Here is a 12795-nt window from a genome sequence, read left to right as displayed (position 1 = left end):
GAAGTTCACATGACCGCACACACTTGCAGGACAGTAGCTGTATAATAGCTTCTGGTGCTGGTGCCCCTTGCATCCACTTGACAACAAGCTTTCCGTCGTTATCTATCATCCAACCGCAGTCTGTTGGGTTTGCAACCCATGGCTGGCTCTGCAGACTTCTCCTCCAGATCGCAGCCTGGTAGTTTGCACGCAGTGCATGCATGAAAAGGCAGTCCTGGCAAGGAGGGAGTTGACTTGACTCTACCACTCCACGTCTGGCACAGAACAGCTGATAACGGAGCCTGTTTACCTCAGTTGTTTGGGTAGTTGGCAGGTACATGTGGCAGGTGATTTCCTGTAACTTCTCAAAAAGTTCGGTAGACACTTCCCATGAACGACCAACTTCCTGAAAGGCATCCTGGTATGTCTTGTTCATCTTCAACTGCTTGAGTGTCGTCATCTTCCCACGGCCAGCGAATGCACTGACGGTGTCACAGCCTGTAAATGCATGCATACCAATCAATGAATCACATACGCTGCCTCCCAATGTTCGGCTCAGAGTGGTGATATCCAGGAATCTTGTCCGGTTCTGTGTACCGCATTTCTGGAACAGGTGGGATGGGATTTTGTGGCACATGCCCAGACACAGGACCATGACATCAGTATCCTCCGAAGTGATGATGACCGACTTGTAACCAGATTCTGCTGCATGAAGAGCATGGAGAAGGAGGCGTGTGTCTGCTTCTTCTTGATTTGACTTAAGGTCAGCAGCCTCTTCCCACTGTTCTTTGGTGATCTTAAAGCAGAGCTGCTCACATGTGACATACAGCTCCTTCTCCTCAAGCTTCTCCCTGTGGTGTTTCGCCTTCCATTCTTCTACCAGAAACTTTATGAGACTTGCCTTGTTGGAGGAACTACTTAGAAGCTTTTTCCACTGCTGGATGTTGTGCCCATGTTGAATGTTCTTGAAATGGATCCCTGTGCCTTCATATCTGTTGACTCTTTCTGTATCTTTGATGGATGTCTCCTTGTAGACGTCAAAGACAATATCAATGCGCTTGCTCTTAGCACCCTCATGGATAGCGCGACTCATTGCTGTGCCTGCTAGCTGGCCAAATGTTGCATTGTTTCCCTTCAGTTTCTGAACCAGGCTCATCCCATCAATGATGGTTGCAGAGGGCTCGGGGATCACTTCTGCAGGACGAGCATTCCTCTCCAACTCCCTTGCGAGGGCAGCCTTGTTGGTCTTGCGGATAGACCCATCACCATTGGCAAGTGCCCATGGCAATGGACCCAGGAGATGAGTCAAGACATCACTCATTTGTAGCTTTCTGTTCTCAGCTACAAGTATCATCTGGCCAAATAGGTTTCTGTCAGCCTTCAAAATTACCTCCTTGCCAAGACCTTGTCTGCGTGTCTTCATTTGGATGTTAGAGAACGTTTTAAGTTTGTTCTTCGTCATCTTGTCATGAAACAATGTAGTTGGCTTATCGGTACCCAAACGCTCATCCTTGAATGTTTGATATGCATCCTCTCCTATACTGTATGCCCCTTGAAGGTCTTTGGCTACATCTGGTGGTGCTACAGTCGCTGTTGACAAACTGATAAGTTCACCATTATGCTCTTTGTTGAAGGGGTTCACCCAACCTGTCTCCAGCAGTTGAACGAAAGATTGGACGTCGGCTTCATCTCTTCTAATCCTAGACACCTGTAGGTCTGAATGGCTGAAGTCAGTATATTGTTGGCCTACCAGGGCCCTCAGCTGCCTCAAGTACATACTGCGGTACTCTGATGTCAGGTAGAACCTGGAAACAGCTCCAACTTTGAGGCTGAAGCCTTTTGTGCCCCCTGGTGTCTGGGTGTCTTTGTTGATTGTCTCTTCAATGGTCTGGTCCACAGGAATTCGTCCAAAAGGATTCTTGCTACCGATCTGGACCGAAAAGCCACCTTGCATGAAGTATTCATGGACCTCTGGGTGTTCTATGGGCAGCCGAGACATTGTGGCATAGTAATAGGTTAGGTATCGGGCATAGTTGACCTTGTCATAGGCAAAACACCATGGTATCATCTGTCGGATTGCTCCTAGGTGAAGCATCCAGTTGCCTTCTCTTGAAGCTCGAACCAGGGCCAGCATGGTCTCGACCATGTATGTGTCAGTGTGTACGTGTATGTGTCAGTGTGTGTGCGTGTGTTGGGGCACCTCAGGGTGTCTTCAAATGTGACATAGCCCCCTAGATTTCTTCCAGTAAAATTTGCACTCCAAAAGTCATTTGGCGCTCCTTCCCTTCCGAGGCCTGCCGTTCCCCAATACTGCAGTGTACGACAACATATCGGGTGTTGTTGTGTTCGGGAGAGATTGGTGAACAAATAGTGGGGTGCATTTTTTGCTGGTACACCTCTTAAAAATAAAAAAATGAGCCTAAAATGACACCTTCATGTAAAAAATGCACTTTTTCCATTTTCTCAACCAAGTGTTTCCAACTACTGTGAAACACTGGTTGGGTCAAAGTGGTCACTATACCCCCTAAAAGATTCCTTGGGGGTGTAGTTTCCAAAATAGGGTCACTTTTTGGTGTTTCCACTGTGGGGGTACCTCAGGCAGCCTTCAAATGTGACATGGCCCCCTAGATTTCTTCCAGTGAATCCGCCACCCAAAAACCACATAGCGCTCCTTCCGTGTTGAGCTGTGCTGTGTGCCCATACTTTAGTTTACGAGTACATGTGGGGTGTTTCTATAAACTGCAGAATTAGGGTAACCAAGTTTGGGTTTGCCGTTAACCCTTGCTAGGTTGCAGGTAAAATTGGATTACAATGTAATATCTGGAAAAAAAATGAAATTTTGAAATTTCGCCTTCATTCTGCTAAAATTCCTGTGGAACACCTAAAGGGTTAACAGTTTTTAAAAATGAGTTTTGAACAGCTTGAGGGGTGTAGTTTGCAAAATGGGGTAATTTATGGGTGGTTTCTGTTATGTAAGCCCCTTAAAGTGACTTCAGAAGTGACTTGGTCCTTTGAAAAGTGGGTTTTGCTGTAAATGTGAAAAATTGCGCATAAAACTATAAGCCCTATTACGTCGTAAAACAATAAGGTTTCATTTTCAAAATGATGCCAATATGAAGTAAACATGTGGGGAGTGTAAATTAATAACTATTATGGGGGGTATCAGTATTTTTGTAAAAAGCAGAGAATTTCAAAGTTAAAAAATTGCCGATTTTTCCAAAATTTCCGAATATTTAGCATTTTTTTATATAGAAAGGTAAAATATATTGACTCCCATTTAGCACTGACGTGAAGTACAATATGTCACGAGAAAACAATCTCAGAATGGCTTGGATAGGTGAAAGCGTTCCAAAGTTATTAGCCCATGAAGTGGCACAGGTCAGATTGGCTTAGGCACTTGGGTACAAATAGGCCTAGGGCTGAAGGGGTTAATAAGCTACGTATATGTAAGGGCTATCATATCAAAAAATAAACTACAGACATGCATCTACCTAAAAATACCAAAGAAAATTAGTCACTCCGGGTGGTACCGATATCTGGCCCGGCTCATGGACTATATCAGTGTGATATGTAACTAACACGGAACAGGAGAACTGGAATTTGTCTTCTTGCAAACACATTGTTTGCTTCTCTCTCAGCTCTGCTGTATTGTAACAATATTGCAACCCTGTCTGCCTGGAAGCTGAAGCTCAGAGAAACCTACAGATGTGTCAGGTATAATCACGCACAGCCCTGCAGTGAGATCAGGAGAGCAGAGAGAGGCCGTTACATATGACACTGGTAACTCCCTCTTCATGTTTAATAATCTCTGGAGGGAGAGTAATCTTCAAGGCACCATCCTCCCCATAGCCTGGAATAGGTCATTTAGATAAGGTGATAGATGATTTATCAACAAAACATCTGGTATGGGGCATCCAGGGATAACTTTTTTCTGCATTCTGTGACCTGTATGCCCATATTAATAGTATAGATAGGTCAAATGTCGTGACAGGTTTACTTTAAAAGGGAACCTATCACCAGGAATAATGTTGTTCACCTGCAGATGTGGGTTTTCTGCAGGTTAACAGCGTTATGATGCTGTCCGGCACCTGCACGTAGCCAAATGAAGCGTAGAGAAAGTGATCTTTAGTCTCCCCACCAGCATTCAGTCATGGGGTGGGGCCGGTTCAGTCACCACTCTGAGTATACAAAGCGGCCCTGACACCAACACCGGCTCTATATTGCGGCCGGCTGTCAGTCAGGGCCAGGGGTGCGGTTACAGCAGCCGCTCAGTACACAAGAGTGTAAACATAAGGATGAATGACCTCGGGGAGATCAAAACATCTCCCTTTAGGGATGGGGGCAGTGTTCTGGATCACTGCGTTGAGAAACACGTGATGGTGTCTCCGCAGTGTTGGATGTTTTGGTCTCCACGAGGTCAATCATCTGTACCTTCATAGCCTTTTCACTAGGCACTGCTCCTAATCGCCAGTTTCCTACTCCCCACTGATGAGGGGCAAATACCCCAAAACAGCTGTCTGTGGATGGATACCATGTTTTGGCATAGGTGGTTTTCCTTTATTGGATGCTGCCCTTCCCGTGGTTGTTCCTTCCCGGTGAAAGACCTGGCTATTCATTGCTTGCGTTGAGAAACACGTGATGGTGTCTCCGCGGCTTTTCTACATGCAGTAAACAGAGTGGTGGCTGAATCAGGCGCCGCCTTGCCCTTAGGAATGAATACTGAGTGCGGGAACGGAGAATAAAATCATTTTCTCCCTGCTGCATTCGGCTACATGCGGTTGCCGGGCAGCATCATAACACTGTTAACCTGCAGATAAACACCATATGTGCAGGTTAACAGCATTATTCATTGTGCCAGGTTCTCTTTACAGTTAGGATATTTACCAACAGCTAGACAATACTAAACCACTAAAGGATTCAGCAGACCCTACAATAAAGGCAGAGGCAGCGCAGGCGCTAATTACGGATATCACAACCACTCAAAAGCCTGCTATTCACAGAAGGAAAGGTTGCCTAGTACTTTAAACGCACACAGATAAGGCTTGTTTAGGGCGCCAGTCACACAGATAAATGTAGCGCAGTGTCTGGCTTACAGCCTATTATGGACTCCCATACTCTTAGATCAGGCGGGCTGCCTAGCACTACCCAAGCGCACCTCGCAATGAAAGATCTCAATTCCCTAACCTGTCATTCTGTTGTGCGTTGGATCAATTTTATTAGTTATTTAACCATAATGAAAAAAAATAAAAATTGTTAGATCAGCTCACCAAATAGTTTGGCGTAGGAGAAATGGAGTTGTCAGAAGCCACTCACAGATCCAGTCAGAGCAGCTGCACATGTACAAAAAAATGAAGGGAGAAACGATCCAGCGGGAATAGAGGCCTTCTCTAATAAGTAAAACTTATTTATTAAAGAATAAAAAACTCCAAAAATACATGGCAAGGCAGTATAAAGTACTGTTACAGGGCCAACTAGTTTTGACAATCCGTCTTACTTATGGTCAGACAAGACTGTCGAAACTAGTAGGTCCTGTTAACAGTATTTTAACATTTATTCAAGTATAAAAATAAGTTAAGTTTTACTTTTAAAAGAAAGCCTCTATTTCCGCTGGATAGTTTCTCCCTTAATTTAACCAGAATAACCTGTACGATCTGGACATTGGTTACAAAGATTAGTTTAAAACAGAACTGCTCTCACAAACCGGCAAATAATCGGCAGCATTCGTCCAGTCAGGTCATGCCTTCTACTGAAACACTTGGGAAAGGTTCCCCTGCTATATCTTGATTAGATCCATCTTCCTTACATCAATGGAACAGCATGGAGTTGTTTCACTCTACTGCAGCTTTGAAGGTTGTGCTCACCTGACACGCTCTCGTCTTCAGCTGGAAGGTCGCCAATGTGGAGTTCTCCTTTCTCAAGTAAAGATTCAAAGAGTTTTGAGCAGGTCCGAATTGCAACAAGGACGTCATCTTCATTCTCTGACTGCAAGAGGCAAAAAATACACACTATTCATGGCAGGTTGATGTGTAGGATACCGAAGCAGAGGAGAGATTAATGCAGAAGTATTTCGCTTCCAGCTCTTCTTTTGGATAACCAGGCCAGCGTAATATCATCATTGTGGAGTGGTGCACACACAATGTAGCAGAAGCCGGCTAATCATAACAAGAGCCGGAATGCTAGGCGGTAAAGATTTGCAGGCTTAGGCTACGTTCACATTAGCGTCTTTGGGAGCAGCGTCGTCGACGGATACCAACGCATGCGTCATGTGCCCCTATCTTTAAGATGGGGGGCGCATGGACATGCGCCGGTATGCGTTGTCAAGTGTTGTACGACGCATGCGTCATTTGGGCGCACCAGACAGGGCGCGGCCGACGCTACATGTTGCATTTTTCCTGCGCCACATTTCCGGTAAACAACGCATGCAACGCACTTGCGTCGTAAATGCGCAAAAAAAAAAACCACATTACTGTCTATGTACAACGCATAGGGCGCAGGTGCCTGCGTTGACCCGCGTTGTTCGACGCATGCGCCTTTTGAGTGAAAAACAAGTGATGAAGTGTCTAGACAGTGACAAGACCACCCCATAGATATAAAAAAAAGGGTGATTGCATTGTATTTCACTTGCCTGCACGTCTGGAAACAGAGTACATGAGACACAGCTCTGCCTTCAAGAGATGTAAGTATATAATTTCTCTGCCCATTTTATTTTTTTCATTCTTTGCAATGTTTGTGGTTTGTGTGTTTGTTTTTTTTATGTGTGTGACTTTTTTTCTTGCAATTTAAGGTGGTTTATTTAATTTTTATTGGGTTGTTCTGCGTTGACCGCATGCGTCAAAAAACGCTGCGTTGTGTATTGCGTTTTGGGTTGCGTCGACGACGCTGCGCCCAAAGACGCTAATGTGAACGTAGCCTTACTGACCTGGCCGATGGATTGGAGTGCTTCAAATCAGTTTTCCCCATGTCTAATATTAGCAATTGTTCTGTGCTCCAAAATTCTGGTCTGAACAGGTTATTAACAACTGCTGATCGACTTGGAAACAGCAAGTCAGCGTTCATTTAATATCATGGTCGGCTTGTGCAAACAGGCAGATTGTATTACCGTATATGCTCGAGTATCAGCCGACCCGAGTATCAGCCGACCCGAGTATCAGCCGACCCGAGTATCAGCCGACCCGAGTATCAGCCGACCCGAGTATCAGCCGACCCGAGTATCAGCCGACCCGAGTATCAGCCGACCCGAGTATCAGCCGACCCGAGTATCAGCCGACCCGAGTATCAGCCGACCCGAGTATCAGCCGACCCGAGTATCAGCCGACCCGAGTATCAGCCGACCCCCCTAATTTTGCCACAAAAAACTGGGAAAACTTAATGACTTAAGTATAAGCCTAGGGTGGAAAATGAAGCAGCTACCGGTAAATGTCAAAAGTAAAAATAGGTACCAATAAAAGTAAAATTAATTGAGACATCGGTAGGTTAAGTGTTTTTGAATATCCATATTGAATCAGGAGCCCCATATAATGCTCCATACAGTTCATGATGGGCACCATAAGATGCTCCATATTAAAATATGCCCCATATAATCCTGCATAAAGGTTAATATGGGCTCCATAAGATGCTTCATAGAGACATTTGCCCAATATAATGCTGCACAAATGTTGATTATGGCCCCATGATGCTCCATAGAGATATTTGCCCCATATAATGCTGCACAAATGCTGATTATGGCCCCATAAGATGCTCCAGAGACATTTGCCCCATATGCTGCTGCGATTTTAAAAAAATTAAATAAATAAATAAAAATTGACATACTCGCCTCTCAGGCCCCCAGCACTTGCAGTACTCACCGGTCCTCGTTCACCGATGTGTCTTCCGTGTCCTCTGCACTAACGTTCAGGCAGAGGGCGCGCACTAACCACGTCATTGCGCCCTCTGACCTGAGCGTCACTGCAGAGGAGGCGGAAGACACAGCGGCGCCGACAGTGGAATGTGGGACAGGTGAATATCACGCAGTGCTCCCCTCCTCATTATACTCACCTGCTCCCGGCACGGTCCCTGGCAACTTCCCTGATGGTCTTCTCTGGGCGCTGACAGCTTCTTCCAGCGTTGAGCGGTCACAGTTACCGCTCATTACAGTAATGAATTTGTGGCTCCACCCCTATGGGTTCATATTCATTACTGTAATGAGCGGTACCATGTGACCGCTCAACGTTGGAAGAAGCTGTCAACGCCCGGAGATGCAGGGACCTCGCCAGGAGCAGGTGAGTATGTCACAGCTGCTGCTCCTCCTCCCCCGACCCCCCTGGGACAATCACTCGAGTATAAGCTGAGAGGGGCACTTTCAGCTTAAAAAAAAAAAATAAAAAAAAAAAAAATGGGCTGAAAATCTCGGCTTATACTCGAGTATATACGGTACTTTCCTGTGTAAATGTGCCTCAACGCATTGTAAAATACTGTAGCTATAAATACAAAAACACAATTGGTTTTCAATATTATGATGCCCAACTATGGAGACATATAGATCTAGATGGATGCCAATACAGTTGACAGTAATGATGGATGGAGGAAGCCGTCCTACTGTGTTTGGGGGGCACTTTGAAGAGAAGAAGAGAGATTTGACGGGCTCTGAAAAGTCCAAAATTGTGAGATGTCTTGCAGAGGGATGCAGCAGTCTTGAAATTACCAAACATTTAAAGCGTGATCACCGAACAATCAAGCGTTTCATGGCAAATAGCCAACAGGGTCGCAAGAAGCGTGTTGGGCAAAAAAGGCGCAAAATAACTGCCCATGAACTGAGGAAAATCAAGCGTGAAGATGCCAAGATGCCATTTGCCACCAGTTTTGCCATATTTCAGAGTTGCAACGTTACTGGAGTAACAAAAAGCACAAGGTGTGCAATACTCAGGGACATGGCCAAGGTAAGGAAGGCTGAAAAACGACCACCTTTGAACAAGAAACATAAGATAAAACGTCAAGACTGGGCCAAGAAATATCTTAAGACTGACTTTTCAGAGGTTTTATGGACTGATGAAATGAGCGTGACTCTTGATGGGCCAGAGAGCTCCATTCCGACTCAGACACCAGCAAGGTGGAGGTGGGGTACTGGTATGAGCTAGTATCAAAGATGAACTTGTGGGACCTTTTCGGGTTGAGGAAGGAGTGAAGCTCAACTCCCAGACCTACTGCCAGTTTCTAGAAGACAACTTCTTCAAGCAGTGGTACAGGAAGAAGTCGGTATCGTTCAAGAAAAACATGATTTTCATGCAGGACAATGCTCCATCACATGCCTCCATCTACTCCACAGTGCCGCTGGCCAGTAAAGGTCTCAAAGAAGAAAAAAATAATGACATGGCCCCCTTGTTCACCTGATCTGAACCCCACAGAGAACCTGTGGTCCCTCATAAAATGTGAGATCTACAGGGAGGGAAAACAGTCCACCTCTCGGAACAGTGTCTGGGAGGCTGTGGTGGCTGCTGCATGCAATGTTGATCGTAAACAGATCAAGCAACTGACAGAATCTATGGATGGAAGGCTGCTGAGTGTCATCATACAGAAAGGTGGCTATATTGGTCACTAATTTGGGGAGTTTTGTTTTTCCATGTCAAATGTTTATTTCTAAATTTTGTGCAGTTATATTGGTTTACCTGGTTAAAATAAACAAGTGAGATGGGAATATTTGGTTTTTATTAAGTTGCCTAATAATTCTGCACAGTAATAGTTACCGGCACAAACAGATATCCTCCTAAGATAGCCAAATCCCCCCCAAAAAAACCACTCCAACTTCCAAAAATATTAAGCTTTGATATTTGAGTCTTTTGGGTTGGTTGAGAACATAGTTGTTGATCAATAATAAAAAATAATCCTCTAAAATACAACCTGCCTAATAATTCTGCACACAGTGTACAGTACTAGCAAAGTTTGAGATTTCAGAAGTCTCATGCACCCATTTTTTTTTTTATATCAGGATTTTGTGCTTTGCACTTTTTTTTTTTCTTTTCATAGAGCATTTCACGTCTTTCACAGGTTTTGCTACTTTTTGTGCCAAAATATGATTCTATGGAATAGGGCTTTTTCCTCATCACTAAACTTTATCAGCATGCCATAACCGCTGTGAAACACGAATCCCAAAAAAATATAAAAATATTTTTCTTCTTCCGCAGCCTCTTTCCTGCCAAGAGATCAGATTTTGCTGCAGGCAAAAAAAAAAACAAAAAACAAAAAACACCTAGTGTGAACATATTCATATCTTCTACTACTTAAAATGTACTTTGTTAATGAAATAACCTCTAATTGCTTACATATGAAAAGGTTTGACGTTATATTTTAGGATAAAAGAAACTTCCTCAATTGTAGACTTTTCATTAATATTAAGGTTGGTCCACGACTTTGTCCAAGTTTAATTTTGGCCCTTTGTGTATTTGCGTTTAATGTCCCTAATCTAACTTTGCACATTTTCCTATGAACACTGCATATTTTGGATTTTTGGCAAGGTTTCCCTCCCCCACTCCCATTAGCATACTAAGCCACACAAGCAGATAGCGATGGAATGGGGGATAGGGAAAACCTAGCCTTCCCACAGATCAGGACGTGATTCATTAATGGGGGGCTTCTCCATCCCATGGAGACAACTCCACTCTCTCCAATTAGCTATCAGTCCCCAAGAGCCCTCTGAGGTTTCCTAACAGGGGGCACAATACGTCAATGATCCAGAGAGAGTCCCACCAATGCCTGCAGGCTGCAGTCCCCTTCTTGGGGTTCACTGTCCCTTCTGTGGGACCCCGGCAGCCATCTTAGCCGTACGCCAAGCACAGCCCTGGTAATGAGGACTGTGGACAAGTCTCTGCACTGGTCTGCAGGGGGTAATGGAGGCGCACAGGACTCGCACATCACCGCCTCACATTCTCTCTTACCTCAAGGTGTTCGAGGATATCAAACACATAGTTGGCATTCGCCCGGCTCTGTAGCACCTCCCTGAGCTTCGTGTCCAGCTCCTGCCTCACGGAGTCGCCGTCCTGGCCCCGGAGCCGGTTTGCACGTTTTACCTTGCGCGCCGCCATGTTTGGTCACGTGGAGGATGTAGCCGCCTTCTTTGATGCGCATGCGCGGGTGGCTTACAGCAGTATGGCGGCTATAGCCAAGGAACAGCAATGTGTCCGGTGTTATCCGCCGGCTGTTGTGTGCGAGAGCTCAGAGCGGGGAGATGCTAGGAAGTGGAACAGCACCCACATATACACATGTCCAGCATTGGAGCTGTGTCAGCTAGCAGAGGTGGTGGAGCCGTCATCCATAATGCCAGTGTTATGGCTGATAGCAGAGAGCAATAGCTTGTCTCCAGACCGACCCCTTTACTAAAGATCATCTGGAAGGTTGTCAGTTTCAAATGGGTTCAGGGCATTATGAAAACCTGATGGCTATGCCAAGTGCCTGCGCTGCCCTGTGGGTATTTATATGGCACACCCTGGGGCGCGGGGTCGCCATCAGGGCTGCCCACACTGCACTAATTCCAGTAAAGATAGAAAAAAACGTCCTAAAGTCCACGAAAAAAAAAGAGATGTCTGCGATTTTTTAAGCAGATGGTGAATGTGCAGAACCTGTCATAATTTCCCTGCTCGTAGTAAATGCTGCGGACAGGAGAACACCGGCCTAAGTGACACTGTGTCCCCGTCATGTCTTTATTATGCTTTATCCATAAACCTTTCCGGACTGTTAATACCAAGTGCAGGCGTCCGATTCGCCCCTGCGTGGCCAAACATTGGGTAATCGGAGTAAAACTGAAGATTCTGTAACGAAAGTTACATTATTAACCTTACATTCATGTTATGGGTTAAAAAATGTTCCATAAAACTCAGTCTTCAAAATTTTGGAAATTTTTCTTGCAATTATAAGAATTTATTAAATATCTCACTATTTCAAATAGGGGGGGGACTCAATTATGCTTAGCGTTGTATGTAGACATGATACGTACATCCATACTTGCACTGCACATATGATACACGGGCGCACTGCTGCGGTCACAGAGGTCGTCATTGCGATCGGGCCCGGCGGTGATGGGCCCGATGACATCAGCAAATACTTCAGCTGGATGTGCATCACCGGACGCACATTCAGCTGAAGTGTATATTGCAGGGTAGAGACCCAATCGGAGTCCAGCAGCTTAGGTCGGCGTGCACGTGGCTGGGGGCGCATGGCAATGACGTCATGCGCTCCCGCCGCTTGCACGCTGAAGTGGTCTGCCAGTTTCAGAAGAGGGCGTCACGTGGCAGAGAGCGGATGGGAGATGGGTATAGTGGTTTATTTTTTTCTATACAGTAAATTACAGTGGCAGAATAGGGAACATATACAGCTCTGGCAAAAATTAAGAAACCACCAAATCAAAACCCTGTCATGGGCAGCCCAGTCTCCATACCTGAACCCCAGTGAAAACCTCTGGAATGTAATCAAGAGCATGATGGATAGTCACAAGCCATCAAACAAAGAGCTGCTTTAATTTTTGTGCCAGAAGCAGTGTGAAAGACTGGTGGAAAGCATGCCAAGACGCATGAAAGCTCTGATTAAAAATCTTGGTTATTCCACAAAATATTGATTTCTGAACTCTCCCTGAGTTAAAACATTAGTATTGTTTCTAAATGATTATGAACTGGTTTTCTTTGCATTGAGTTCTGAAAGCACTGGGTTTTTTTTAAGTTTGACCATTTCTCCTTTTCAGAAAAAAATAAAAAATGTATTGCTTGGAAATTCGGAGACATGTCAGAAGTTTATAGAATAAAAGAACAATTAACATTTTACTCAAAATATACCTATAAAGAGAAAAATCAGACA

At 44.9% G+C, this 12795-nt stretch overlaps 1 protein-coding gene across 1 annotated transcript in view; it reads right to left on the bottom strand.

The window, feature by feature from the left end:
- The window catches only part of NOC4L (nucleolar complex associated 4 homolog), a 32272-nt gene extending 21035 nt beyond the window's left edge, over nt 1-11237 (bottom strand). Inside the window, exons 1-2 of the mRNA XM_077293341.1 lie at nt 10887-11237; nt 5841-5961 (exon numbers count right to left, since the gene is read on the bottom strand). Of these exons, the coding sequence (XP_077149456.1) occupies nt 5841-5961; nt 10887-11033 (268 nt within the window). The 5' untranslated portion in view covers nt 11034-11237. The remainder of the gene's footprint in view (nt 1-5840; nt 5962-10886) is intronic.
- Between the last annotated feature and the right edge of the window lie 1558 nt (nt 11238-12795).

This window comes from Ranitomeya variabilis, chromosome 1 (genome assembly GCF_051348905.1).
Source record: "Ranitomeya variabilis isolate aRanVar5 chromosome 1, aRanVar5.hap1, whole genome shotgun sequence".
Lineage (NCBI taxonomy): Eukaryota > Metazoa > Chordata > Amphibia > Anura > Dendrobatidae > Ranitomeya > Ranitomeya variabilis.
The sequence above is the reverse complement of the archived record's forward strand: the minus strand, read 5'-3'. Positions and strand labels throughout refer to the sequence as shown.